This window comes from Hemiscyllium ocellatum, chromosome 15 (genome assembly GCF_020745735.1).
Source record: "Hemiscyllium ocellatum isolate sHemOce1 chromosome 15, sHemOce1.pat.X.cur, whole genome shotgun sequence".
Lineage (NCBI taxonomy): Eukaryota > Metazoa > Chordata > Chondrichthyes > Orectolobiformes > Hemiscylliidae > Hemiscyllium > Hemiscyllium ocellatum.
The window spans coordinates 56169481-56194924 of NC_083415.1; the positions used below are offsets into that span (position 1 = coordinate 56169481).

At 43.9% G+C, this 25444-nt stretch overlaps 1 protein-coding gene across 1 annotated transcript in view; it reads left to right on the forward strand.

The window, feature by feature from the left end:
* Positions 1-25444, forward strand: part of LOC132822991 (protein NDRG3-like) — a 144144-nt gene that overhangs the window by 69583 nt on the left and 49117 nt on the right. Inside the window, exons 3-8 of the mRNA XM_060836500.1 lie at positions 1168-1203; positions 15035-15140; positions 18295-18415; positions 20040-20102; positions 20266-20326; positions 24523-24609. Coding sequence (XP_060692483.1) covers positions 1168-1203; positions 15035-15140; positions 18295-18415; positions 20040-20102; positions 20266-20326; positions 24523-24609 — 474 coding nt within the window. The remainder of the gene's footprint in view (positions 1-1167; positions 1204-15034; positions 15141-18294; positions 18416-20039; positions 20103-20265; positions 20327-24522; positions 24610-25444) is intronic.

Sequence of the window (25444 nt, forward strand, 5' to 3'; positions counted from 1 at the left end):
TCATGCCCACTGTTCATTGCAAATAGACTAGTCATGCATATGCACTGCATCTGCTCCAACTCAACAAAATAGGTGACAGTCACTTGCTGGTTCATTTCTAAGGACCGATCAGATTCATCTTGCCTGATTTAAAAGTTAAACAATGCTTGGCAGTTCACTACCAGTTATCATCAGCTTGTGCATTCTCCATGGCACTGCCTCTACCAATCAGGGTCCATTTACCAACCAATAAGTACTCTCCTCTGATACAGTAAAGCTATTGGTTTCCCTTTTAGATTGTTTATCTTGTGAATTGTCATGTTGAGTGCAAGAAAAAAAGCTTTAAAATGTGTATTATTGCTCAATCTCTATTTCTTTCATGGTTCAGTGAACTCTAACCTTGGGTGTTCAGTATGTGAATTTGTTTGGTTTGTACCTGTGGTACCTTTAGCTTAATTGGTCTAATAAGCCACTATGTCAATCAACACACAAAGAGATTTTCTTATACATTTCAGAACTAGATGGGACTTGAACCTGGGTATCGTGACTCAGAGGTAGGAACACTACCAGTGCACCACAGAAACCTTTGCCCCTCAGTTGTATTAGTCAAGGACAGCTGGAGATGGGTAATAAGCGGTAGCTGTCCTATTGATACCCATGTGAAGAATTAGAAAATATTATCATGTAACCTGGTACCAGAGAGCAATTAGTTCCCAATCCAACATAGAAAAGGAGCAATTGAGAAAATTGATAATAAAGAAGAAGAAAAACACAAACAATGTAGAGAAAGTTTAGAATTATATCACAACCTTTACTGCTTAATGTCTAAGTCCATTTCACTTGAGGTTTACTGTCTTCTTTCTCACTCAACATTGAATTAACATAGTTCTGAGGAAGGGTCACTCCACCTGAAACATTAATTCTGATTTCTCTCCACAGGTACTGCCAGACCTGCTGAGCTCAGCAATTCTGTTTTTGTTACTGAATTAAAATAGTTGCTGATAAAAATGACTTTTTCCCTGCCTGCAATTTAACTGTGTCTTACTGGTGAGCTATCATTATTGGTGGCCATTTTGTTGGGCCTGAACATCTGAAGGCCCCATTGGTCTCAGGGATGAACATCTAAGCTGTTAATGAGTTGGTCATTCACGAAATTTCTAACTATTGCCTTTTTCCATTCTTCCACAGAACTCCGCGAGGAACTTCCAGGATTTTGACTGTCAGGTGAGACAACTCCATGTCCTCTGAAAGTCTCCAGCAAAATGCGAGAGTTTTGGTCCCCTTATTTGAGGAAAGATGTAGTGGCATTGGAGGCAGTTCAGAGGAGGTTCATGGGGTTGATCCCAGAGATAAGGGGCTGGTCTTTGGAGGAGAGTTTGAACAGTTTAGGCCTGTACTGTCTGGAATTTAGAAGAATGAAGAGAGATCAAATTGAGGTATTCAAGATGATAAAAGGTGTGGATAAAATAGACGTGGAACGGATGCTTCCTCTTGTGGGGTATTCTGGAACAAGAGGTCATAGTCTTAGGATAAAGGGCAGCAAATTTAAACAGGGTTGTGATGGGGGGGGGGGGAGGTGAGCCCGGCGTAGGGGTGGAGAGTGAGCTGTGAGGTGATGTCAGCAGGGGTAGGCCCAGCTGCAAAAGGTAGCACCTGAGAATCATCAACTTCAATGTTAGTTGGGTCTGGCGAGGAGATGATGCTTCAGAACCTGTACGTAGATGGACCTCCCTTTAAGCTATTTCATTTTATTTTACCTTATTCTTAAACCATGGAAATTACACCGGATTATGGCGACAAATGAAAGTTTTTCATTGCATTTTGCCATATTTCGCTGTAAAACACATGTGACAATAACTTAATCATTCATTTTAAAAGAATACTTCATTGCATGTTTAATGGCTTATTTTGTAACATGAGGGATGCAGGATCAATTCTGTAAATGGGAAGAGAGAGCTGCCTGGGTTAGCTATGTACATCCAGGCGGGCCACGTTCAGTCACTAATCTCAAGGCTGGAGGTTTAATGCATTGTGACAGAACACCCAGGTGGTGCCACCATAATATTCGGCAGATTGTCGAGTAATCCTGGAATGAGTGTTTTTAACACCACAATGAACAGCTGGTGTTATAGTTCCATGAAGTGCAGTCACCATCAGACAGCTTGCACTGGCTGATGAGAGAAGAGTTGTTTTTTTTCTTGTTTGGGAGAATAAAAATGACTTCACAAATTTGTACAATTTTTCAGATTGTGCACTGAGTGTAATGAGTGTCAGCAGCAGGTTGAGGGTTTGGTTCGGTCAGATTTCTTCCCTGGCTCCCACCTCCCCCCACAGCATGGAAACTGCAAAACAGAAGGAAAGAGAAAACACTAAACTTACCACGCCGTCACACTCAGTGTGGAGTTGCACTGACTTACAGGCACAGTTCTTAGAATTACCCTGATTCGTCCTTATCCACGTACAGCAAGACTTGAACAGCATTTTCAGGCTTGAGCTTATAAGTAAGGAGTAATTTTTAAACTGTACAAGTGTCAGGCAAAGACCATCTCTAACAAGAGAGGATTGATGGTCTCCTTGAGATTGAACACTATCGCTGAATTCTGTAACATTCAGAAGAACTGAATTGGATCAGCCATGGATAATTTCCTAATCAATCTATTCGGAGTACACACCCCAGGTGCTGGGGGTCTTGAACCTGGGCCTCCTGGTTTGGAGGTAGGAACACTGCACTGAGCTACAGGATCCCCCACCCCCAACAGATTTTAGATTAGATTAGATTCCCTACAGTGTGGAAACAGGCCCTTTGGCCCAACCAGTCAGATCCCGCCTAGACCAGCCATTATAAATACAGGTCAGGGATCATTCATCTGAAAACCCTGGGACTAATTCTTTCTCGGAAAAAGGATATTTTTGGTTTCGGAATACACTTACCCTATTGGTCTGTTGGTGTTCATTTGGGCCATTTGGGTCTGTTTGAGCCAGGCAAAGTTTTTTTTCCCCAAAGGGCCTGAACCAGTGGATGTATAGGCCCATCCTGGTCTATTCAGTTTGTAACGACTTTCAATTTTTGGTCCTTTTGATTTTTGGACTTGGGAATACCTATCTGTACTGTGCTGCAGGAGCAGGCCAGATGCTGGGAATGTTGTGGTGAGTAACTCACCTCCTAACTCCCCAGTGCCTGTCCACCATTGACAAGGGATATGTCAGGAGTGTGATGGAATACCCCCCACTTGCCTGGATGGGTGCACATCTTACAGCACTCAAGAGGCTTGACACCATCCAGGACAAAGCAGCCCACTTGATTAGCGCCACATCCACAAACAATAACTCTCTCCGCCACCAATGGTCAGTAGCAGCAGTGTGTACCATCTACAAGGAGGTTCTTTACACAGAGAGTGGTGAGTGCATGGAATGCACTGCCAGTGGTGGTAGTTGAGCCAGATACATCTGGGACATTTAAGCGACTCTTGGATCGGCACATGGATGATAGTAAAATGTAGGATGTGTAGGTTAGTTTGTTCTTAGAGTAGGATAAAATGTCGGCACAAGATTGAGAGCCGGAGGTCCTGTACTGTGCTGTACTGTTCTATGTTCTGTGTTGTGTTAGTCACTGCAGGATTGGTAGCCTCTTTCCTGACATGATGGCTGCAGTATTAATATGCCAGGACCCTTCAATTTCTGGTCAGTGGTAACCACAAGATATTCATTGTAGAAATTCAGCAGTGGTAATGCCGTTGAACACTAAGGGGTGATGGTTAGACTCTCTGTTGTTGGTGAGGGTCATTGCTTGCCATTTGTGTGCCACTCTCAGCCCAGGCTTGTATGTTATCCAGATTCTGTAGCATTCAGTACCTGAGGAGTCATGAACGGTGGTGAACCTTGTGCAATCATCAGTGAACATCTGCATTTCTGACTTTATAATGGAGAGAAATTCACTGCTGAAAGAGCTGAAAATGGTTGGGCCTCAGGCATAACTCCTGCAGATATGTCCTGCAGCTTGAGATGATTAACCAGAAACAGCCACTTCCAACATCCCTTGTTCCAAGTATGACTCCAACCAGCGGAGAATTTTTCCTCTGATTTCCATGGACTGTAATTTTACTAAAGCTACCTGATGCCAAACTTGGTCAAATGCTGCCTTGATGTCAAGTAGACAAGCAGTGAGGCTGGAACCCAGGCCGCAACAGGAGATGGAGAAGTCAACGTTTTGGGTGTAACCCTTCTTCAGGATGTGAAGGGCAGTCACTCTCACCTCATCGCTGGCATTTAGTCTTTTGATCCTAGTTTGGACCGAGGCTGTAAGGTGGTCAGTGAGCAGGTTAGAGAAACATAGGAACAGGAGTAGACCATTCGGCCCCTTGAGCCTGTTCCACCTTTCAATGAGATCATGGCTGATCTGTGGCCTAATTCCATTTACCTACTTTTAGTCCATATTCCTCAATAAGTTTACTTCACAAAATATTACCTATCTCAGATTTAAAATTAACAACTGACCCAGCATCCACTCCCACTTGTAGAAAAGAGTTCCAAACCTCTGCCATCCTTTTGGTTATTCCTTTGCCAGTGTTTCTTGGTCACCCTTCTATCTCTTTGCTGATGATTGAGAGTAGGATCATAATCAGCTGTGTTGGATATGTCCTGCTTTTTGTGTACAGACATACATGGGCAATTCTCCACATTGTTGGGTAAATGCCAGTGTTATAGCTATCCAGGAACAACCTGACCAGGGGTGTAGCATATTCTAGAGCACAAGTCTTCCATACTATCGCTGAAATCTATTAATAGTAAATTTTGAACACCTTATGAAATTAAAACACTGCTGCAATGTATTGTCTTAAATTATAGAGTCATAGAGATGTACAGCATGGAAACAGACTCTTTGTCCATGCTAACCAGACGTCCCAGCCTAATCTAGTCTCAACTGCCAGCACCCGGCCCATATCCCTCCAAACCCTTCCTATTCATATACCCATCCAAATGCATTTTAAATGTTGCAGTTGTACCACCACTTCCTCTGGCAGCTCATTCCATACATGTACCAACCTCTGCGTGAAAACGTTGCCCCTTAGGTAATTGATCCTTGTTTAAACTATCTACTAAACTTAACCAAAGCTGAGAAGTAGAAATCTGATAAAGCCCCCTAGATTTATTATTTGGTCATACGTAGTTGCTCTGTGGTTGTCAGGGATCAGTTGGCAGTGATCTGCAGTCCTGATGCAAAGCTGTGAAAAGTGTTTTATTTTAAAGGGAGATGGCAAATACTTTTGTTTGGCATCAGTGTAGAACTATATGATTTAATTGAGGTAGCTTTGGACACAATGGATGCTAGGATAATGTAAGATACAGGAGCTGGTGTGTGAATCTATTAACCTATAATATAAAGCAGCAATGTATGTTGCACTTTGCTATTGTTCATTAAAATTCACCGAGCATACACTCTTTACAGTTGAATTTATGAGTCTCCCATTTCTTAAGTAGATCTGGCATTAAACTGTGAATTTCTCCAATCTCAGAAATGCTGCAGCATTGCAGAGCCCAGTGCCTCTGCTGTTGTCAGAGGGAGAGAGTAGGAAAGAAATGTAGTTTACAGAGCTATAATAACCTCTTAATTCCTCACATCATTTTCATCAAGTGTTCAGCTGCACTGTAAATGGGACCAAGTAGAGGCTTTAAAATATGTCCTTTAGTAATTCACCACGAAATAATGGACGTATTGGGATTGTGATAAAAAAGCTGTTTCAACTATAAGTACATTTTTATTGTGTTTGAATTGCTTCACTATCTGTTTTCTTTTAAAAAACAACACATTTTGTTGAAGCTTTTCATCTTGCACTCATTGGGATAATTTGCAAGAATATCAGTGCAAGGGAAAACAGCATTTATATTGTATGAGAGGAGAGTGCTGATCATTTGACAACTGGCTTCTGGTTGGTAGAAGCATTGCCATGGTGAATGCACCAGTTATTGCGGATTTGCTTTGTTTTGTTTTAACTGGACTGTCAGTTTAAAATCTGATTGAAGATTTGTAGCTCGGGTATCCGTTGTTGTGGTTCTGCTCGCCGAGCTGGAAGTTTTTTTTTGGACTGTCAGTGTTGGCAAGGTGCTGCCATCTTTCAGATCAGGCAAAAAGATGGCCCTTCACTATTTTGAATGAAGAGAGAGACTTGCATTTACAGCACAACTGAAAGCACTTCACAACTGAAATAACATGGTAGCTCGGTGGTTAGCACTGCTGCATCGCACTGCCAGGGGCCCAGGTTCGATTCCAGTCTCAGGTGACTCTCTATGTGGAGTGTGCATATTCTCCCTGCATCTGTGTCAGTTTTCTCCAGGTGCTCTGCTTACCTCCTACTGTCCAAAAATGTACAGATTAACTGGATTGGCCATGGTAAATTACCCCATAGTATCCAGGGGTGTGCAGGCTAGCTGAAATACAGGGTTACAGAGATAAGGTAGGGAGCTGGGTCTGAGTGGGATGCCCTTTAGAAGGGTAATTTGGATTCGATGGGATGAATGGCCTGCTTCCACACTGTTGGGCTTTTTTTTTAGATTAGATTACTTACAGTGTGGAAACAGGCCCTTCGGCCCAACAAGTCCACACTGACCCGCCGAAGCACAACCCACCCATACCCCTACATTTACCCCTTACCTAACACTACGGGCAATTTAGCATGGCCAATCCATCTTTGGTGCTGTGGGAGGAAGCCAGAGCACCCGGAGGAAACCCACGCAGACACGGGGAGAACATGCAAACTCCACACAGTCAGTCGCCTGAGTCTGGAATTGAACCCGGGTCTCAGGCGCTGTGAGGCAGCAGTGCTAACCACTGTGCCACCATGCCGCCCACTCCACTTCTATAACTCCACAGAGGACTTCAGCTGAAGCAGCACTTTACCTGCAGTCCACACAATCTAGTCTACTGCATTTGATTCTCACAATGTGGCTTTCTCTACAGTGTTGAAAAGTGTGGTGCTGGAAAAACCGAGCAGGTCAGACAGCATCTGAAGAGCAGGAGAATTGATGTTTTGGGCATAAGCCCTTCATCAGGAATAACAAAGCATAGCTAGGGTGACTGCTTCACAGAACATTTACATTCTGTTCCCAGAAAAAGAATTTGAGCTTCCAGTTGCCTGCACATTCTCCCCGTGTCTGCGTGGGTTTCCTCCCACAGTCCAAAAATGTGCAGGTTAGATGAATTGGCCATTCTAAATTGCCCGTAGTGTTAGGGGAATGGGTCTGGGTGAGTTGCGCTTCGGCGGGTCGCTGTGGACTTGTTGGGCCGAAGGACCTGTTTCCACACTGTAAGTAATCTTAAAAAAAACTAAATCTTAACATCCCACCCTGTTACCTCAGCAACATCTCTGTCTCAGGCTTGCAGCAATGCTCCAGTGAAGCACAGCGCAGACAGGAAGAACAACGCCTTATTTTCCTCTTGGGGAACCGCAGCCCTCTGGACTCAATATTGACTTGAATAATTTTAGTGTTTTACCTCGTTGAATAATTTTAGTTCAAGGTTTGTGCGAAGATTTGTAGCTCGGGTGCTCGTTGTTGTGGTTCTGTTCGCCGAGCTGGAAGTTTTTGTTGCAAACGTTTCGTCCCCTGGCTAGGCGACATCATCAGTGCTCTGGAGCCTCCTGCGAAGTGCTTCTTTGATGTTTCTTCCGGTATTTATAGTGGTCTGTCCTTGCCGCTTCCGGGTGTCAGTTTCAGCTGTCCGCTGTAGTGGTTGGTATATTGGGTCCAGGTCGATCCAATTCCTAGAGGCATGGCATTCATCCACAAACTCCATCAACAAACACATCGACCTGGACCCAATATACCAACCACTACAGCGGACAGCTGAAACTGACACCCGGAAGCGGCAAGGACAGACCACTATAAATACCGGAAGAAACATCAAAGAAGCACTTCGCAGGAGGCTCCAGAGCACTGACGATGTCGCCTAGCCAGGGGACGAAACGTTTGCAACAAAAACTTCCAGCTCGGCGAACAGAACCACAACATAATTTTAGTGTCCTAGCCCCTACTTGACACACACAAGGCCTTGCTATCACATAGTCTGCCATTATTCACTACCTATTGTTAGCCACTAACAGTCTCCATTAACAGCTATTCACCCTCCTAGCAGATCGTTATCCACTCCTTTGTCTGTCCAACTGTTCTTCTCCCTCTTTGGGCTCTATCCCCACCTATCGCTTACTCCTTATCCCTCCCCCTACCCTATCTTCTGCACATAAACTGATATTTTCCTAGCTACCATCAGTTCTGAAGAAGGGTCACTGGACTCAAAACATTAACTCTGATTTCTCTTGGCGGATGCTGTCAGACCTGCTGAACTTTTCCAGCAACTTCTGTTTTTATTTCTGATTTACAGCATCCACGGTTCTTTCTTTTTTTTGTGTGAAAAGAAGGGGTTGCCCTCTTAAGACAGATAAAGAGACATTTCCTCTTTCAGAAGGTTGTTAGTTTTTGGGGTTTTCTTCCCCAGATATTGAATGTGTACATGCCTGAGTCAGACAGATTCCTTATTGATGAGCGTTATGGGGCTAATGGGATGGCCAGGAATTTAGAGTTAAAGCCACAATCAGATTAGTCATGATTTTATTGAATAGTGGAGTGGGCTCGGGGGAACTGAATTGCCTCCTCCTGCTCGTATCTTGATGTTTTGATCTGATTAGCTGATTGTTTATCTTGTTTGCTACTTAAATGGACTGTGGAAGAGTGTGTGTGTGTGTGTGTGTGTGTGTGTGTGTGTCTCTGTTTTTCCCTCTCTCTCTTTACATGTGTCATTTTGTCCAGCAGTCCAGATCATACCGAAATATTAAGCTTTAGATCTATTTTACAAGTCCTCCTTTTCCATAGTTAGTTATTTCTGAACCAAATGATTAACAGGAAACTACAGTCACGTATAAAAATGATCGGGCAATGTTTTCTGTTTTCTTGGCCTTTCTAAAGTAATCGAAGGATTGACTGAGATGACAAAGGTTGTTTCTATCCTTCATTCACATTCTGAGCACTGACGTCATGTGACAGCAACAAGACGGTGTTTGGACCATGACTGACGCTGTGGGGTTGAAGGAGGGCAGGGACTGGATGATGATCAGCCAAGATCTCAATGGCTAAGACCAATGTCTAATGTCACGGGTTCAAATCACTCTCCAGGATCTCAGCACAAAAATCAAGGCTGAAGTTGGAATGAGGTGCTGCCAGAGTGCTGCACTGCTGGAAATACCAGAAATTCAACGAGAAATTAAATGAGAAGTCAAGTGGATTCCCCTGCGCTAATTTGAAGCAGGTCAGAAGCCTTGCCCAGTATTGAACCTTCAGTCACAACAGATTTCTTGGTTGTTATCACATTGCTGTTTATAGCATCTTTTTTTCAATTCATTCATGGGATGAGGGTGTCGCAGGCTGGGCCAGCATTTATTGCCCATCCCGAATTGCCCAGGGGGCAGTTAAGAGTCAACCACCTTGTTGTAGGTCTGGAGTCACATGCAGGTCAGACCAGGGAAGGATAGCAGTTTCCTTCTCTGAATCCTGCTGTGCACAAAATGGATTGCCGTATTCCCTACATTGCAACAGAGAATATATTTCAAAATACTTTGTTGGCCGAAAAGCACTTTGGGACATCAGGGGTCAGGGAAGGCGTTAAATAAATACACATCTTTCTAAAGCCCTTTGAACATGTTCATGTGACAGGCTAATTATTGGGATTGCAGATGCCTTCCAGCGTTGTCGAACTACTTTCATTTCCAGTTAAATCATCAGCTCCTGACCACTCCAGTTCTTGAGGATTTATCTTTAAATGATGTTTGTGTTAAAAGCTTGGGGCTAGGATTTGGTTTAAAACGTAATGCGTCAGTTTTCTGAAGCATCCAGCATGTAGCAGTTCAGCAAGTGGGACAAAGCCTCTGCCGTCACTCTGCCGAGAGCTGAGTTATAGCCATGTTGCCAGGAAGCGGTGACCCATGGGGGTTGTGTTCCTGAACAACAACATCCTGCATTTGTATCGAGCCTTTAATGTGATAAAGTGTTATGACAGTGAGCCAGACAAGGTGACTAAAGGTTTGGTCAAACTGTTTGGTTTTAATTTGAATCCAAAAGGAGTGAGAGATTTGTGACTGAGCTGTGCCTCAATTTGGAGAGCTTCCTTTCTGAGTCATTAATTTGGAGGAGGCATTGGCTTCATGGTCCAGGCTAACTCTCCAGGGACTGAAGGGTGGAGAGATATCTCAGGCACTCTGCCTGTATTCCTGATGAAGGGCTTTTGCCCGAAACATCGATTTTCCTGCTCCTTGGATGCTGCCTGAACTGCTGTGCTTTTCCAGCACCACTCTACTCCAAAATCTGTATTCCAGCATCTGTAGTGGTTGTTTTTATCTAATTCTCCAGGGATATAGATTCAAATCCCAACCAGGACATTTGCTGGAATTTAAATTCAATTAAAATATCTGGAACTAGTCTTAGTAATGGTGACTGAAACCTTTGTCGAAATGTTGTAACAATCTATGTAGTTCATTGATGTCTTTTAGGGAAGGAAATCTGTCATCCTTTACCTGGTCTGACCTATGTGTAACTCTAGATATGACTGATTCTTATCTATCCTCTGAAATAGACTGGCAAGTTTAGGGCAATTAGGGAAGGGCAGTAACTGACGACTTGGCTAGGGTTATCCAATTCCTGTCATAGTACGAAGGAAAGGAAAAGGCCCCCATTCAGGGTTGGATCATTAAAATAATGCCTAAGATTCCAGTGCAAAGCAGAGAGAGTTGGAGCTGCTGTCTTTTGGATGAGATGTCAAACTGAGATCCAATGTAAAAGATCCCAAGGCTGTAGTTCAGGGAAAAACAGGGGATATATCCCCACTGCCCATCCCACATTCAAGTAAAATGCCCTGTTGTTCAAAGAGTGCTTGTTATGCCATATGCAGACCTGAGTGGATAACTCAAAAAGGGATTGAGTCCCTTTATTTCCAGAGGCACAGCCTGGTGCCTGCACAGTAACTTTTGGCTGTTGTCAATATACTTCATACTCACCATGCAATTACTAATAGCTACCTAGTGCCTGCAGTTCTAAGTCCATGCACAAAAACACCACCTTGCCGATGCTTTCACTTGGTCCTTTCAGGGATGAAAGAAGATCCATTTTCTTGCGTGTGTGCTGTTTTAGAGCCATACAAGACAGAAACAGACCCTTCAGTCCAACCAGTCTGTGCTGACCATAATTCCAAACTAAACCAGTCCCACCTGCCTGCGCTTCCCCCATATCCCTCTAAACATCTCTTATTCATTGACTTATCCAAATGTCTCTTAAACATTGGAACTGTACTTGCATTCACCATTTCCTCTGGAAGTTTATTCCACACACAAATCACTCTCTGGGTAAAAACAAAATGTTCCTGTGTCTTCTTTAAATCTTTCTACTCTCACCTTAAAAACATGCCAGTGCCAATGCTTGAAATCCTCACCCTAGGGAAAAGATACCTGCCATTTAGCTTATCTATGTCCCTCATGATTTTATAAACCTCCATAAGATCACCCCTCAACCTCCTCCATTCCAGTGAGAAAAGTCTCAGCCTCTCCCCATTACCCAAACCCTTCATATCTGTTGGTTCTTCTGATGGTTAGACACAGTCTTTGCCTGGAAGCAAGGCACAAGTGAAAAATACTATTAACCCAGCTCAGTGATTGGAACAGCCTCCTGCTGGGGCCAGCCCTTCACAAACGGGAGTCAAGATTAGGGTAGTGCTGGAAAAGCACAGCGGGTCAGGCAGCATCCGAGGAGCAGGAAAATCGACGTTTCAGGCAAAAGCCTTTCATCAGGAATGAAGGCCCTAATTCCTGATGAAGGGCTTTTGCCTGAAACATTGATTTTCCAGTTCCTCAGATGCTGCCTGACCTGCTGTGCTTTTCCAGCACCACCCTAATCTTGACTCTAATCTTCAGCATCTGCAGTACCCACTTCTGCCTTCGCAATGGGAGGCTGCCTGTTGTGTTTGGGAGCAGAGTTGGTAAATGATAAGAGCCAGTTCGGGGGCTCTAGTGCAAGGATGCATTGCATCGTGTGTGGCACACTTGGAACATGCTCTGATTTTGCGTTCTTGAGGAAGTTAGAGTTGCGGGAGTCAAGTGTGTTACACCTGTAGAGAACAAGACCCCTTTTAGATTGTTGGTAGCACTTGTATCAGTCAAAAGACTGCGGGTTCAAATCCCACTGTGCGGACATGAGAACAAAATCTAGGCTGAGTCCTTTCAGCTCTCTTCCGCCCTCTTCCATTGTGCTGAAGGTATAACAGTTTGTAGACATATATGAACAGATTCAAGAACAGCTACTTCCCTGCTGTTCTTAGATTTCTGAATGGAGCTCTCAAATTTTAAATGTTAACGTTGATCTCGCTCTTTGTGCACCTTCTCTGCAGGTGTAACATTGTCTACCTCATTCTGTCCTATGTGCACTTTGTATGGTATGATCTGCCTGTACTGAATGCAGAACAAAACTTTTCACTGTGCCTAGGTACATGGGTCAATAATAAGTTAATTAAAATCCAATCCTTAAAAGATGGTAGAAGCAGAGTCTTGGGATATTTTGAAGACAGAGATGGATTCTTGATGAGCAAGATGGTGAACATTTACTGCTGTGGGAGGGAATGTGGAGTAATTAGATTCGGCCATGATCTTATTGAATGACTGAGCAGGCTTAAGGGGCCAAATGGCCTTCTCCTAAGTAATATATTAATTTGCTGATATTCCTATTGCAGCAATGGGAATGCTGTACCTCAGGGATGCGTTATTAAACAAGAACCCCATCTGACCGCTTTGCAGTGTAAAGGCAGGGCTTCAGAGATGGTGTTCGTGAATGTTTTTCATCTAACATCACTGAAGCAGATGATCTCGACACCATCACATTAGCTGACATGATTCCTACATTGAAATAGTGACTAAACTTCAAAATTGGTCTTAAATACTCTTGGGACATCCTGAGGTTATAAAAGCAACTAAATAAATTCACGTCATGGCAGCCTTTGTGGGGTAATGGTAGTATCCTTACCAAAAGGCCTGGGTTCAAGTTACACCTGCTCCAGAGACGTGTCGTAACAACTCCAAACATGTTGGTTAAAAATCTATACATGCCAGCCTTTCTTGTTAAGATCAAAACTTTAATCATCCATCCGAGCATCCTTACTTTTGGCTCAAAGTCAGGTTTTGTTTCAGTACACTCCTGTAGCATTTTACTACATTAAAGATGCTACAATAATTAGTTAAGAAAACAAGAATTTAAAGTAGTTCCAAAGTGCGTTGAACAAACATTCACTTTGTCATTCGGAATTTGAATGTTGCTGTAAAGAGCTGAAGCTTTTATTGCTTGTCAGGGCGAAGACACACCTTCCTAATTTCGCACAATCACAACAATTCAAACTACAAGGTGCTGATTGGTTGGCAAATTGAATGTGGTCGAGACATTGCCATGGAGAAAGCAACTGGGAACTATCGCTTCCCGAAGTTCCTGGGTAATTCAGAAGAGGTGGAAGGCTTGAACATATTCCTTTTGTTTGCAAAGCCTGCACGTGAATCTTAGTCACTTCAAGCAAGTGTAAATATAAAGCTTTGGCTTTAAGTCTTCTTTGTAGCAAAACAATGAGCAGATCTACAGAAGCCTGAAGACTTGCCACAAATCTGGTGTTAATCTGCTCTGTCACCACCTTCCACATTCCCCACTTGAAAGGGCTGATCTGGTTGCTCTTAGTGACTTCTGTGCACCTTCTAGCATTCTATTATAGTGCATCAACAGGTCATCATACTCCAAGTCCTTGGAGAGGCTGCAAAGAAGATTCTATGTTATTGTTTTAAAATGAACTCAAATTCTCAACCTGCCTTCTTGAAATTTGTTTACAGTCCTAATTAGAAAAGTTCTTTAAAATAATGAGGGACATAGATAAGGTAAATAGCAAATGTCTTTTCCCTCACATAGGGGAGTTTTAAACTCGGGCGCATATTTTTAAGGGTAAGAGGAGAAAGATTTAAAAGGGACCTGAGGAGCAACAGGGTGGTTTGTGTGTGAAGTGAACTGGCAGAGGAAGTGGTAGATTCAGGTACAGTTACAACATTTCAAAGACATTTGGACAGGCACATGAATAGGAAATGTTTAGAGAGAAGTCTGGCCAAACGCAAGCAAGTGGGACTAAGTTTAGTTTGGGAAATTTGGTCAGCATGGATGAGTTGGGCCGAAGGGTCTGTTTCTGTGCAGTATGAAGCTATGACTGTTTATTGGAATGATACCAGCAATGTGGATCTTCAGTTGCATGAAGGACTGGAAATACTGAGGTTATATTTCTTTGGAACAGGGAAAATTAACAACAGATCAACAGAAACTGGCAGGAGGGTCAGTGATCAGATGTCGCAGTTTTAGGGTACATTGTAAAAAATGTAAAAAAAAACCTTTTTTTTTAAAAGTGCCAAGATGTTGTGTTTGGGATTGCACCGTCATAAAGACTGGGGTTGAAGCAGATTTTATGAGGCCTCGCAAAAGAAAATTGGACATATAGTTGGAAAGGAAGGCTGTGCAGGCTAATGGAGAGAGAGAAAGGGAGTGGGACTGATTAGGTGGCTCACGGTGGCACAGTGGTTAGCACTGCTGCCTCACAGCGCCAGAGACCCGGGTTCAATTCCTGCCTCAGGCGACTGTGTGGAGTTTGCACGTTCTCCCTGTGTCTGCGTGGGTTTGCTCCGGTTTCCTCCCACAGTCCAAAAATGTGCAGGTCAGGTGAATTGGCCATGCTAAATTACCCATAGTGTTAGGCAAGGGGCACAAGTAAGGGTAGGGGTATGGGTGGGTTTCGCTTCGGCAGGTCGGTGTGGATTTGTTGGGCCGAAGGGCCGGTTTCCACACTGTAAGTAATCTAATCAGTCAAAGTGTTGGCACAGGCCCTGGTGTACCAGATGACCTCCTCCTTTTTATTGTTTGTTGCTGCCGTTTAAAAGAGATTGCAGATCAGATTCAGAATGTCAGGAAAGTGAACAAAGACTAAGTGGAATGTTGTGATCTCTTCTACCTTCAGGAACACGATGTTGAAACTGCGCACGGTGTACTGCATGTGACCATGCGAGGTACTCCAAAGGGGAACAGACCTGTCATCTTGACTTATCACGACATAGGCCTCAACCGTAAGTCTTTGCCTTTTTAATTTTTCCTCTTCTCAATAAGGGGCAACAGGATGAGCAGACCATTTGCAGATTGTTCAGTAATTTGAAGAGCAGACCATGAGCTGAAACTCTGTGCTGATTAGTTCCTTTTGCCCAGAATGTCATAGCTGAGCATTCTCTTCACCCCTTTAACAAGACAAGAGGAAGCCAGATATTCACCCTAGGGAAGGTGTTAGCTGTGGCTCTGTTGGTAACACTGTTGCCTGATCCTTAAGGTTGTGAGTTCAAATCCCACCGCAGACACTTGAGCACAGAAGCCAAGCCAGATGCTCCTACTGCTATACCAATGGAGCGCTGTAGTATTAAAATGTGAAAGCAAGGTCTGGGATGTCTTCCTCTGTTTAGGCTGAATATAATTACATTAGTTCAAAAGGGAATTCTCACAATACTTATTCTTCAACCATTATCAACTATGTCCAGTTCTATGTCTATGTCTAGGATATTATTTAAACTAGAGAAGGTTCAGCAGAGATTTACCAGGATGTTAGTGGGGGAGTGGAGGGATTGAGTTCTAAGAAGAGGCTGAGTAGCCTGGGACTTTTCTTCCTGGAGCGTCTGAGGGTTGAGGAGTGAGCTTACAGAGGTTTATAAAATCATGAGAGGCATACATAAGGTGAATGGCAGATGTCTTTTCCTTATGGTGGGGAATTTCAAGACTTAGGGCATATTTTTAAGTTGAGAGGAGAAAGATTTAAAAAAGATGTGGGGGCAATCTTTTTTATAGAGAGGGTGGTTCGTGTGTGAGAATGAACTTACAGAGAGAAAGAAGTGGTGGATGTGCGTACATTTACACTGTTTAAAAGACACTTAAGTACGTACCATGAATAAAAAATGTTTGGTGGGATATGGGCAAGAGTAGGTAGGTGGGACTAGTTTAGTTTGGGATTATGTTCGGCATGGACTGGTTGGGCCAAAGAGTCTGATTCCATGCTGTCGGACTCTGTGACAAAAGCATTATAGCCCTTCACTGAAACATTACAGTTGTTGCACCTAAAATACCTTCCTCTCTGTATGTTTCCTACATGACAACAATGTCTGCCCTTAAAAAGGAACTTTTTGGAAGTAAAGGGCCTTCTGAGATTGTGTAAGGCACTTTAAAATTTACACAAAGTTGGAGGATGTTACTGACTGCCTTGTTTTACAGGACTAACTGGGCCAAATGACCCACCTTCTGTGAAGGAATGATTCTATATGTCTTTTTTGCTGGGGGATAGATGTTGATATTGCTGGCATTTTGAGCCATTTAACAGCGTTGCTTCATACCTCCCAATACAGTGTTTAAAGGAAAAGTGACATTTTTTAGTTGCAGTATTCGGGGGCAATACTCAGAATCTGTGGTGACCCTTATGCAGTGGGTTTCGGAGGGATCGGAGCAACGGATTGTGGCAGTAATTGGTTCTGTCAGATAGAGACTAGATTAGATTAGATTCCCTACAGGTTGGAAACTGGCCCTTCGGCCCAACCAGTCCACACTGACCCTCTGAAGAGTAACCCACTAACTAATGCACCTAACACTATGGGCAATTTAGCATGGCCATTTCACCCGACCTGCACATCTTTGGACTGTGGGAGGAAAAACCTCACTGAGAGTTCATTCAAGTTTCCCAAGAGCAACACCACCAAGTCTGTCAGGCTTTCATTACAGCTTGGATTTCAAATCAAGGCTCCCCATCATTCACGCCATAGATTAGATTAGTTTCCCGACAGTGGGGAAAACAGGCCCTTCGGCCCAACAAGTCCACACCAACCCTCCAAAGAGTAACCCACTCAGACCCATTTCCCTCTGACTAATGCACCTAACACTATGGGCAATTTTACGGAGACATGGGGAGAATGTGCAAACTCCACACAGACAGTTCCCCGAGGCTGGAATTGAACCTGGGATCCTGGTACTGTGAGGCAACAGTGCTAACCACTGAGTCACCTTGCCTCCCTAATTAAATCAGCTAGTTGTGTTGGAATTTAACGCAGCAGCAGCATTCAACACTCAACTTGAACACACTGCAGCAGAACAGGCAACCCGCACAAATGGCAGCAGCAGGATTCGAACCCGCGCCTCCTTCAAGACTGGAGCCTTAATCCAGCACCTTAGACCACTCAGCCAAACTACCAGCCGAAGTGGGCAGTAGAGTGGGAACATTGTGGGAAATACGGCTGCAGACCAGTTTAGAGAGAGACAAGTGCACAGCTCTGCTAGCTGATCACTCACCTATCCTGTGGCAGAAAATGCCAGAGGGGAATGAAATTGGTCAGGGCTGAGGAATTGTAAGGCTCTGATACTAGTCAATATAATCTTGTGGTGAGCTGTTGTGGAATAGATTGTGGAATAATCCAGGACAGGCAGGTTTGAGGTAGAAGGAGAGACATGGACTTTATTTCACTGGAGTGTAGGAGGTTGAGGATGACCTTTATAGAGGTTTATAAAATCATGAGGGGCATTGATAGGATGAACAGCCACGGTCTTTTTCCCAGGGCAGGGGAGTTCAAAACTTGAGTGCACATCTGAGAGGAGAAACTTATAAAAAGTACCTGAGGGGTACCTGTTTCACACAGAGAATTGTTTGTATGTGGAATGAGCTGCCACAGGAAGTGATAGATGCAGGTATAGTTACAATATTTAAAAGACATTTGGCTAGATACATGAACAGGAAAGGTTTAGAGAGATGTGGACCAAAGCAGACAAGTGGGGTGAGTTTAATCTGGAAAATTTGATGGGCATGGATCCCGTGCTGTATGACTGTATCACTCTGTGTTTGTAGATCAATGTGAGGGTGGCTTGAAAACTCAATGAGGTCAGGGAAAAAAATGATCCAAAACTGTACTGACAGGGTGATACAACATCCTCACAGACAGACGCAGGATGTACTGACTAGGTTGAAGATTAACTCGTGAAGGAGGAAGGAGTGGAAAGTTATGTCAGTGGGTTTAAATGAAATCATGCTGGGTGGAGGCTTGTGTGGAACATAAACACTGTCATCAACCAGTTGGACAAAAGACTCCTTTCTATAAAGTCCATGAGAGAGAAAAAAAAATTCTTCTTGGAGAAAGTTTTCATTCCCTTGTTTCTCCCACTGTGTCCCCCACCTCTACTAAATCTTTTCTGATTTTCCCACAGACAAATCTTGCTTCAACACGTTGTTTAACTATGAAGACATGCAGGAAATCACGCACCACTTTGCCGTGTGCCATGTGGATGCCCCTGGACACCAAGAAGCAGCTCCCCCATTCCCAACAGGGTGCGAGGTTTTTGTATGTTAGCACTTGCTTTGTTACGTAGCAAAGTTAACCCTGGAGGAGTATTCTGGACCAATTTCTTGGGTGATTGTGCTCCTATTCTGCAATTCAATGACTGGTCTGTACCTGAACTTCAGCTTAGTTTTCAACGTGTAATACTCTTAGCCAGCAAATACCCCTTCCTTTTGAGAGTTTTTTGCCTCTCGGCTCTGACAGCCTCCTGTTAAGCCATTGCCAAAGCTCTTGTAGCTGGTAGTTGGAAAATATGTTTCCTCTCTAAATTTCCTCTTTAGCTCCATCATCTGCCTCATCCTTCTGCCCAAGAGAAACATCTCCCTGCTTGTAAAGGAGCATCAACCTGGCCCTATTGAATGCTATACGTTCTACGTTTTCTTTGATCACTTGTAAGATATTGATTGGCCAGTACTTCCTGCCCGTCTCTAGGTATTTTTCTCAATCATTCATGCGATGAGGGCTCTGCTGGCTGGGCTAGCATTTCTTGCCCATCTGAAATTACCCAGAGGGCAGTTAAGAGTCAACCACATTGCTGTGGGTCTGGAGTCACATGTAGGCAGACCAGGTAAGGATGGCAGTTTCCTTCATTGGTGAACCAGATGGGTTTTTCCAACAATTGACAATGGATTCATGGTCATCATTAGATTCTTACTTCCAGATTTTTGTTGAATTCAAATTCCACCTGGCCCTGTCAGCACAAGGGCTGCTTTCATTGCAGCCAACCTAATGGTCCTCATTTGCAGCTTTTCCCAGGCTCATCATGATCTTGTCTGTCCAACTGCTGTTCCCTCTCTCGGGGGTCCATCTACCTCCATCTATCATTTATGTTTTGCAAACCCACAATCACTTCCATCTAAAAGGACAAGGGCAGCAGATACATGGGAACACCACTATCTGTAAGTTCCCTTCCGAGCCACTCACCATCCTGACTTGGAAATACATCACTGTTCCTCCGTCAAAATGCTGGAATTCTGTCGCTCAGGGCTTTGTAGGTTAACCCACAGCATATGGATAACACTCTGCAATAGCGGGATTTGAACTCAGGTCCCCAGAACATTCCCTGAGTCTCTGGATTAACGGTCCAGCTACAATGCCACTAGGCTATCGCCTCCCCTTTAAAGTTGCCCTTGAGAAGGTGGTGATGAGCTGTCCTCTTGAACCATTACTGTCCATTTGCTGTGGGAAGTGATTGTGGGTTTGGAAGGAGTGAATGATAGGTGGGGACAGATGGACCCCAGAGAGAGGGAACAGCAGTTAGGCAGACAAGATCACGTTGAGCCTGGGAAAAGAAAAGCTACAAATGGGGACCATTAGGTTGGCTGTAATGAAAGTAGCCCATGAGCTGACAGGGCCCGGAGTGTGGGAGTTGGGGTAAGGACATGAGAGAAGGCATTCAGGCCCTGAAATTATTGAACTCGATGTTGAAATCCTGAAGGAAGCACAGTTCAGAAGTTGACATGTCGCTGCCTTTGGGATTGTCACACAAACCTGCGGATCTTGGAAAGCTGGTGCCGGAGTTAGCAGGATGTTGGGCTGCAGCAAATCACTGCACGGAAAGGACAATAGTGGAACATTCCTGACGTAGTGTTTTCTATCTTGTTGATTTTGCAGGTACCAGTACCCAACCATGGATGAGCTGGCCGAGATGCTTCCCACAGTTTTAACCCATTTGAAGTGAGTTGACTGCAGAAACAGGCTGACAGTGTTCTCTGGCTTCCCCTCCCCACCCCTTCATTTGCCTGCCGCAGCCCCCAAGCCCCTTAAACAACAGCATGACCTTACTCTTCATTTGCCTCAGGTGTATATAATGATCTGTTTTCTGATTTTGTTTTTTCAGTATACAGAACGTGATTGGAATTGGAGTCGGGGCTGGTGCTTACATCCTGACCAAATTTGCGGTGAGTTCAGTGAATGAATTATTCATGTGCAGGCACAGCTTCCTGACTGCCACCTGTTCTCCACACCTTTATGTGCGTGTTCAGCATTAAAAGGTGTTTGTGTGAGGGGGATCCATTATATAAGCAGGTTGGCTGTAGTTAGGGAACTCCAAGCTCTGAGTCAAAAATGAGGTCTGCAGATGCTGGAGATCAGAGCTGAAAATGTGTTGCTGGTTAAAGCACAGCAGGTCAGGCAGCATCCAAGGAACAGGAAATTCGACGTTTCGGGTCGATTCCTGATGAAGGGCTCTGGCCTGAAACATCGAATTTCCTGTTCCTTGGATGCTGCCTGACCTGCTGTGCTTTAACCAGCAACACATTTTCAACTCCAAGCTCTGGGCAGTAGCTGATATTTTAAAGTAGGCTGGTGCACCACCTCAACTCCGTTGCCATGTTATACCAAAACAAAACTTGCATACATCAACACTCTGCTTATAATTTGCTATTTTTAATCTTCCTTTCAATTTTGTGCATTCCTTATCACCTTCGATCTAGAGGAAGGACTTGCATTAACATTCTCTACTGGTAAGCCATTTCATCAGCGATCAGACATACAGGGAAATTTAGCATGGCCAGTCCACCTAACCTGCACATCTTTGTGATTGTGGGAGGAAACCAGTACATCTGGAAGAAACCCACACAGACACGGCGAGAACGTTCAAACTCCACACAGAATGTCACCCAAGGGTGGAATTGAACTCAGTTTCCTGGCACTACAAGGCACCAGTGCTAACTACTGCGCCAGCATGCTACCCTGGGAAACTTACAGGGTTACAAAATCTGAATGTTTAAATAAATTATTTCCAGGATAAGAATGGCCAGAATTAATTGCAAGAATCATTGGCTTTTGGGTCAGCAGCAAGGATTTGATAGACTGATGCAGAGGTGGGGAAATTCTCAGCAATAACAAGAGAAACACCCAGTTTTTTAAAAAAAGTCTCTTTATGGATTTCCACCACTTCTCCTCCTTTAAGCCTGTCCTCAAAACTTACTTCTCACACCTGTCCTGATGTGACTTGTGTCAGCTGTAGCTCAATTTGTGGTCTCTGAATCATAAAGTGTTGGGTTCAAGTCCCACTGCAGACCACATAAGTGCAAGCTGACACCGGTACTGCATTGTCGGAGACACTGTTTCTCATTTGAGACATTAAACCAAGGTCCCATTTACCTCTTGGTGCACGTAAAAGATCCCACTGTATTATTTTGAAGCAGAGAAGGGGAGTCTGACCCCATTGTTCCCTCAATCAATATCACAAACAAAAATCTGCTAATTATCATCTTGCCTTTATGGGAAATTACTGAGTGCAAATTAACTGCTACTTTTTCTACATTACAACAAAGATTACATTTCAGAAAGTACTCCGTTGGCTATAAGTACTTTGAGACACCTGATTGTCATAAAGAATGCCCCATAAGCACAAATCATTTTTCCCAGTGCTGATATTTATCTGATTACATTCCTGTGAAGCACTTGGGACTGATTTTGCAACATGGCAGACATCATATTCCTGCATTTTTTTTGTTGGATAGGCAAATTGAGCCATTTGTTGTCCCCTCTGTTCACGCCCCATTTGCTGCCATAAAGGTAAATTCTGTAATTGGCCACATTAAACCATGGAATTATAGAATCCCTGCAGTGTGGAAATAGGCCATTTGGCCCAACAAGTCCATACTGACCCTCCGAAGAATTACCCACCCAGACCCAGTTCCCTCCCTATTATTCTACATTTACCCCAAGCTAATGAGCCTAACCTATCCATCCCTGAACACTGTGGGCAGTTTAGCATGGATAATTCACCTAACCTGCGCATCTTTGGATTGGGAGGAAACCAGAGCACCTGGAGGAAACCCACAGAGACACGGGGAAAATGTACAAACTCCACACTGACAGTCACCCGAGGCAGCAGCACTAACTACTGAGTCACCGTGCCACCCCAAAAATCAGGAGGCCAGGGCAGAGATAGGGTAAAACACTAATGCCTTCCATTCTCCCACCCACCATCTGTTTGAACAAACCTCCATGTTGCAATACAGGAGGGAACACAGCAGGAAAGAAAATGGAAAGATTCCTTTACAAAAGATTGGAACATCTACTGTAATATAGAGAACGAGGCAAGAATTTGCTCGTGCTGAGCTCCTACACTAGTTATTTGGTATTGATCAACAACATATTATAGAGTTAGAGTCATACAGCATGGAAACAGACCCTTCAGTCCAACCAGTCCATCCCGACCATAATCCCAAACAAAGCTAGTCCCACCTGCCTGCTCCTGGCTTATATCCCTTCAAACCTTTCCTATTCATGTATTCAGCCAAATGTCTTTTAAATATTGTAATTGTCCGCACATCCACCACTCATAGAGTCATAGAGCTGTACATCAGGGAACCAGACCCTTCGGTCCAACTCGTCTACACGGCCCAGATACCTTAAATAAATCTAGTCCTGTTTGCCAGCATTTGGCCCATATCCCTCTAAACTCTTCCTAGTCATATACCCATCCAGATGCCTTTGAAATATTATAATTGTACCTGTCTCCACCAATTCCTCTGGCAGCTCATTCCATACATGCACCACCCTCTGTGTGAAAACGTTGTCCTTAGGTCCCTTTTAAATCTTTCCCCTCTCACCTTAAACCTATTCCCTCTAGTTTTGGATTCCCCAATCTGGGAAAAAGACCTTGTCTATTCACCCTAACCATGTCTCTCATGATCTCCCCACTTTCTTGAAAAGATTCACAATCTGATCGCTTTCTGGAATATGAGTCCCCCTGACACTGATTGCCTTTCAATAAATTTCATGAAGGAGGGGTATTCAGTTCACAAGGGCACTCCATGCCCCTGTTATTGAAACACTGGTTGCTGTAGTCTTAATTAAATATTTCCTCAACTAATCATGCTACCTTCAGAGCTTTGTACTCATATACATTCAGGTCCCTCTGCTTATTACACTCACTTTAGAATTGTACTCTTATATTCTATCCTATTTCTGCTCTTCCTACCAAAATGAATCACTTCACATTTCTCTGCATTAAATTTCATCTGTCACTTGTCATTCTATCAATTCGCTATAGAGATATACAACATTGAAACAGACCCTTCGGTCCAACTTGTCCATGCCGACCAGATATCCGAAATTAATCCAGTTCTCTGCCAGCATTTGGCCCATATCCCTCTAAACCCTTCCTATTCACACACCCATCCAGATGCCTTTTAAATGTTGCAATTGTACCAGCCTCCTCTGGCAGCTCATTCCATACATGTACCACCCTCTGCATGAAAAAGTTGCCCCTTAGATCCCTTTTAAATCTTTCCCCGTCACCCTAAACCTATGCCCTCTAGTTCTGGACCCCCCCTACCCTGGGGGAAAAAAAAGCCTTGGCTATTTACCCTATCCATGTCCCTCAGGATTTTATAAGCCTCTATATAAGTTCACCCCTCAGCCTCTGATGCTCCAGGGGAAAATACTTCAGTCTTCAGGACTCATACTCCAGAAAGCGATCAGATTGTGAATCTTTTCAAGAAAGTGGGGAGGTCATGAGGGACATGGTTAGGGTGAATAGACAAGGTCTTTTTCCCAGTTTGGGGAATCCAAAACTAGAGGGAATAGGTTTAAGGTGAGAGGGGAAAGATTTAAAAGGCCTCTCCCTATACCTCAAACCTTCCAACCTGGCAACATCCTTGTAGATCTTTTCTGCACCCTTTCTAGTTTATGACCTTTCACATCCTCCTTGTAGTTCACAATGCTTTCAGGTTTGTATCACCCTGATCCTCTCTTGCCCATTCCTCCTGTCTGCTTCACAGTGACCTGCTGCACAGTCCTCCTGATGTTGCTTCAGTTGTAAACCTTGATCAGAATTCTTGGTAGAACTCCCTGCTGCTCTTCGCCATCATACTGTGGGACCTTTGCCTACCTGATAAGGAAACATAGCCTTGAGTTGATATCTGAAAGATGGTACTCCAATAGAGCTGCCTCCTCCTGGGTGTTGCACTGGCAATATCTGTTTAAATGTTGTCACTGGAGTGGAACTCAACACTTGATCCTCTGGCTCTGAAACATGAGTAAGACTAGCTGAGCCACAGTTGATAGACAAGATACAATGCAGCATCTCCAATCTGGTCTTTAATTAATATTGATGTCTTAACTGGTTTTTGTGCAGCTGAATCACCAAAATCTTGTTGAGGGACTGGTGCTTATCAACATTGACCCATGCGCTAAGGGCTGGATGGATTGGGCTGCGTCAAAGGTAAGTAGGACCATATCTTTAATTGTTCTATGAGGAAAGTAACTTGTCAATATTTCCTATCCTTTCCTATTGTTTGATTCCTCCCAACATTAATTGTCTTCCAATTCGTGAGCCCTCACGTTCAGCCTCAGTATGTTGGTAGTGTGCAGTGGGGTGACTAACTATCGAGGTGAGGGGGCATAGCCCACTGTGACGGGATGGTCAGGGGGTTTCAGGTTGTGGCACAGGACTGAATGGTTTCAACTGAATACTTGACAGAATGGCTTTTACATGGCCATGGGGAAGGAGCAAGGGCTGTGAGACTAATTGCATAATATTTTAACTCAACTTACTTAGACGTTTTATGACACACCTCTGGAACAGGTGGGACTAGAACCCAGGCCTCCTGGCCCAGAGGTAATCACACTACCACAGTGTTACAAGAGCCCTACAAGACTAATTACACTCTGACAAATAGGCCTCAGAGACATTGGTTACATGCCCTGCACTGATGGTGTCCAGTTTGTTTAGCTTCTCACTCCTGATTGGTGTGGTCTTTCTTGCTGGTGGTATGGCACTGATCCTTGTGGAGATGCTTTTATTTCAGTTGATCGATCATTGCGAACCCACAGTGTTGGGCGTGCTCTTAGCTGTGCACTGATTCTGCCTTTAAAAACTGTGAGCTGTCACTCAACGTGAAGTGGTGACTTCAAGAGAAACCTGGGATGGAAAGGATCTTCAGTATTTAGTATCTGGTGGATTGGTGAATCTTCTGTTGCTGGCGCCCACCTGTTTATTGAAGCAGCTGTATACTTCTTGTTTCTTGAGGGAATAATCAGCCTCTTCTTTTCTTTCA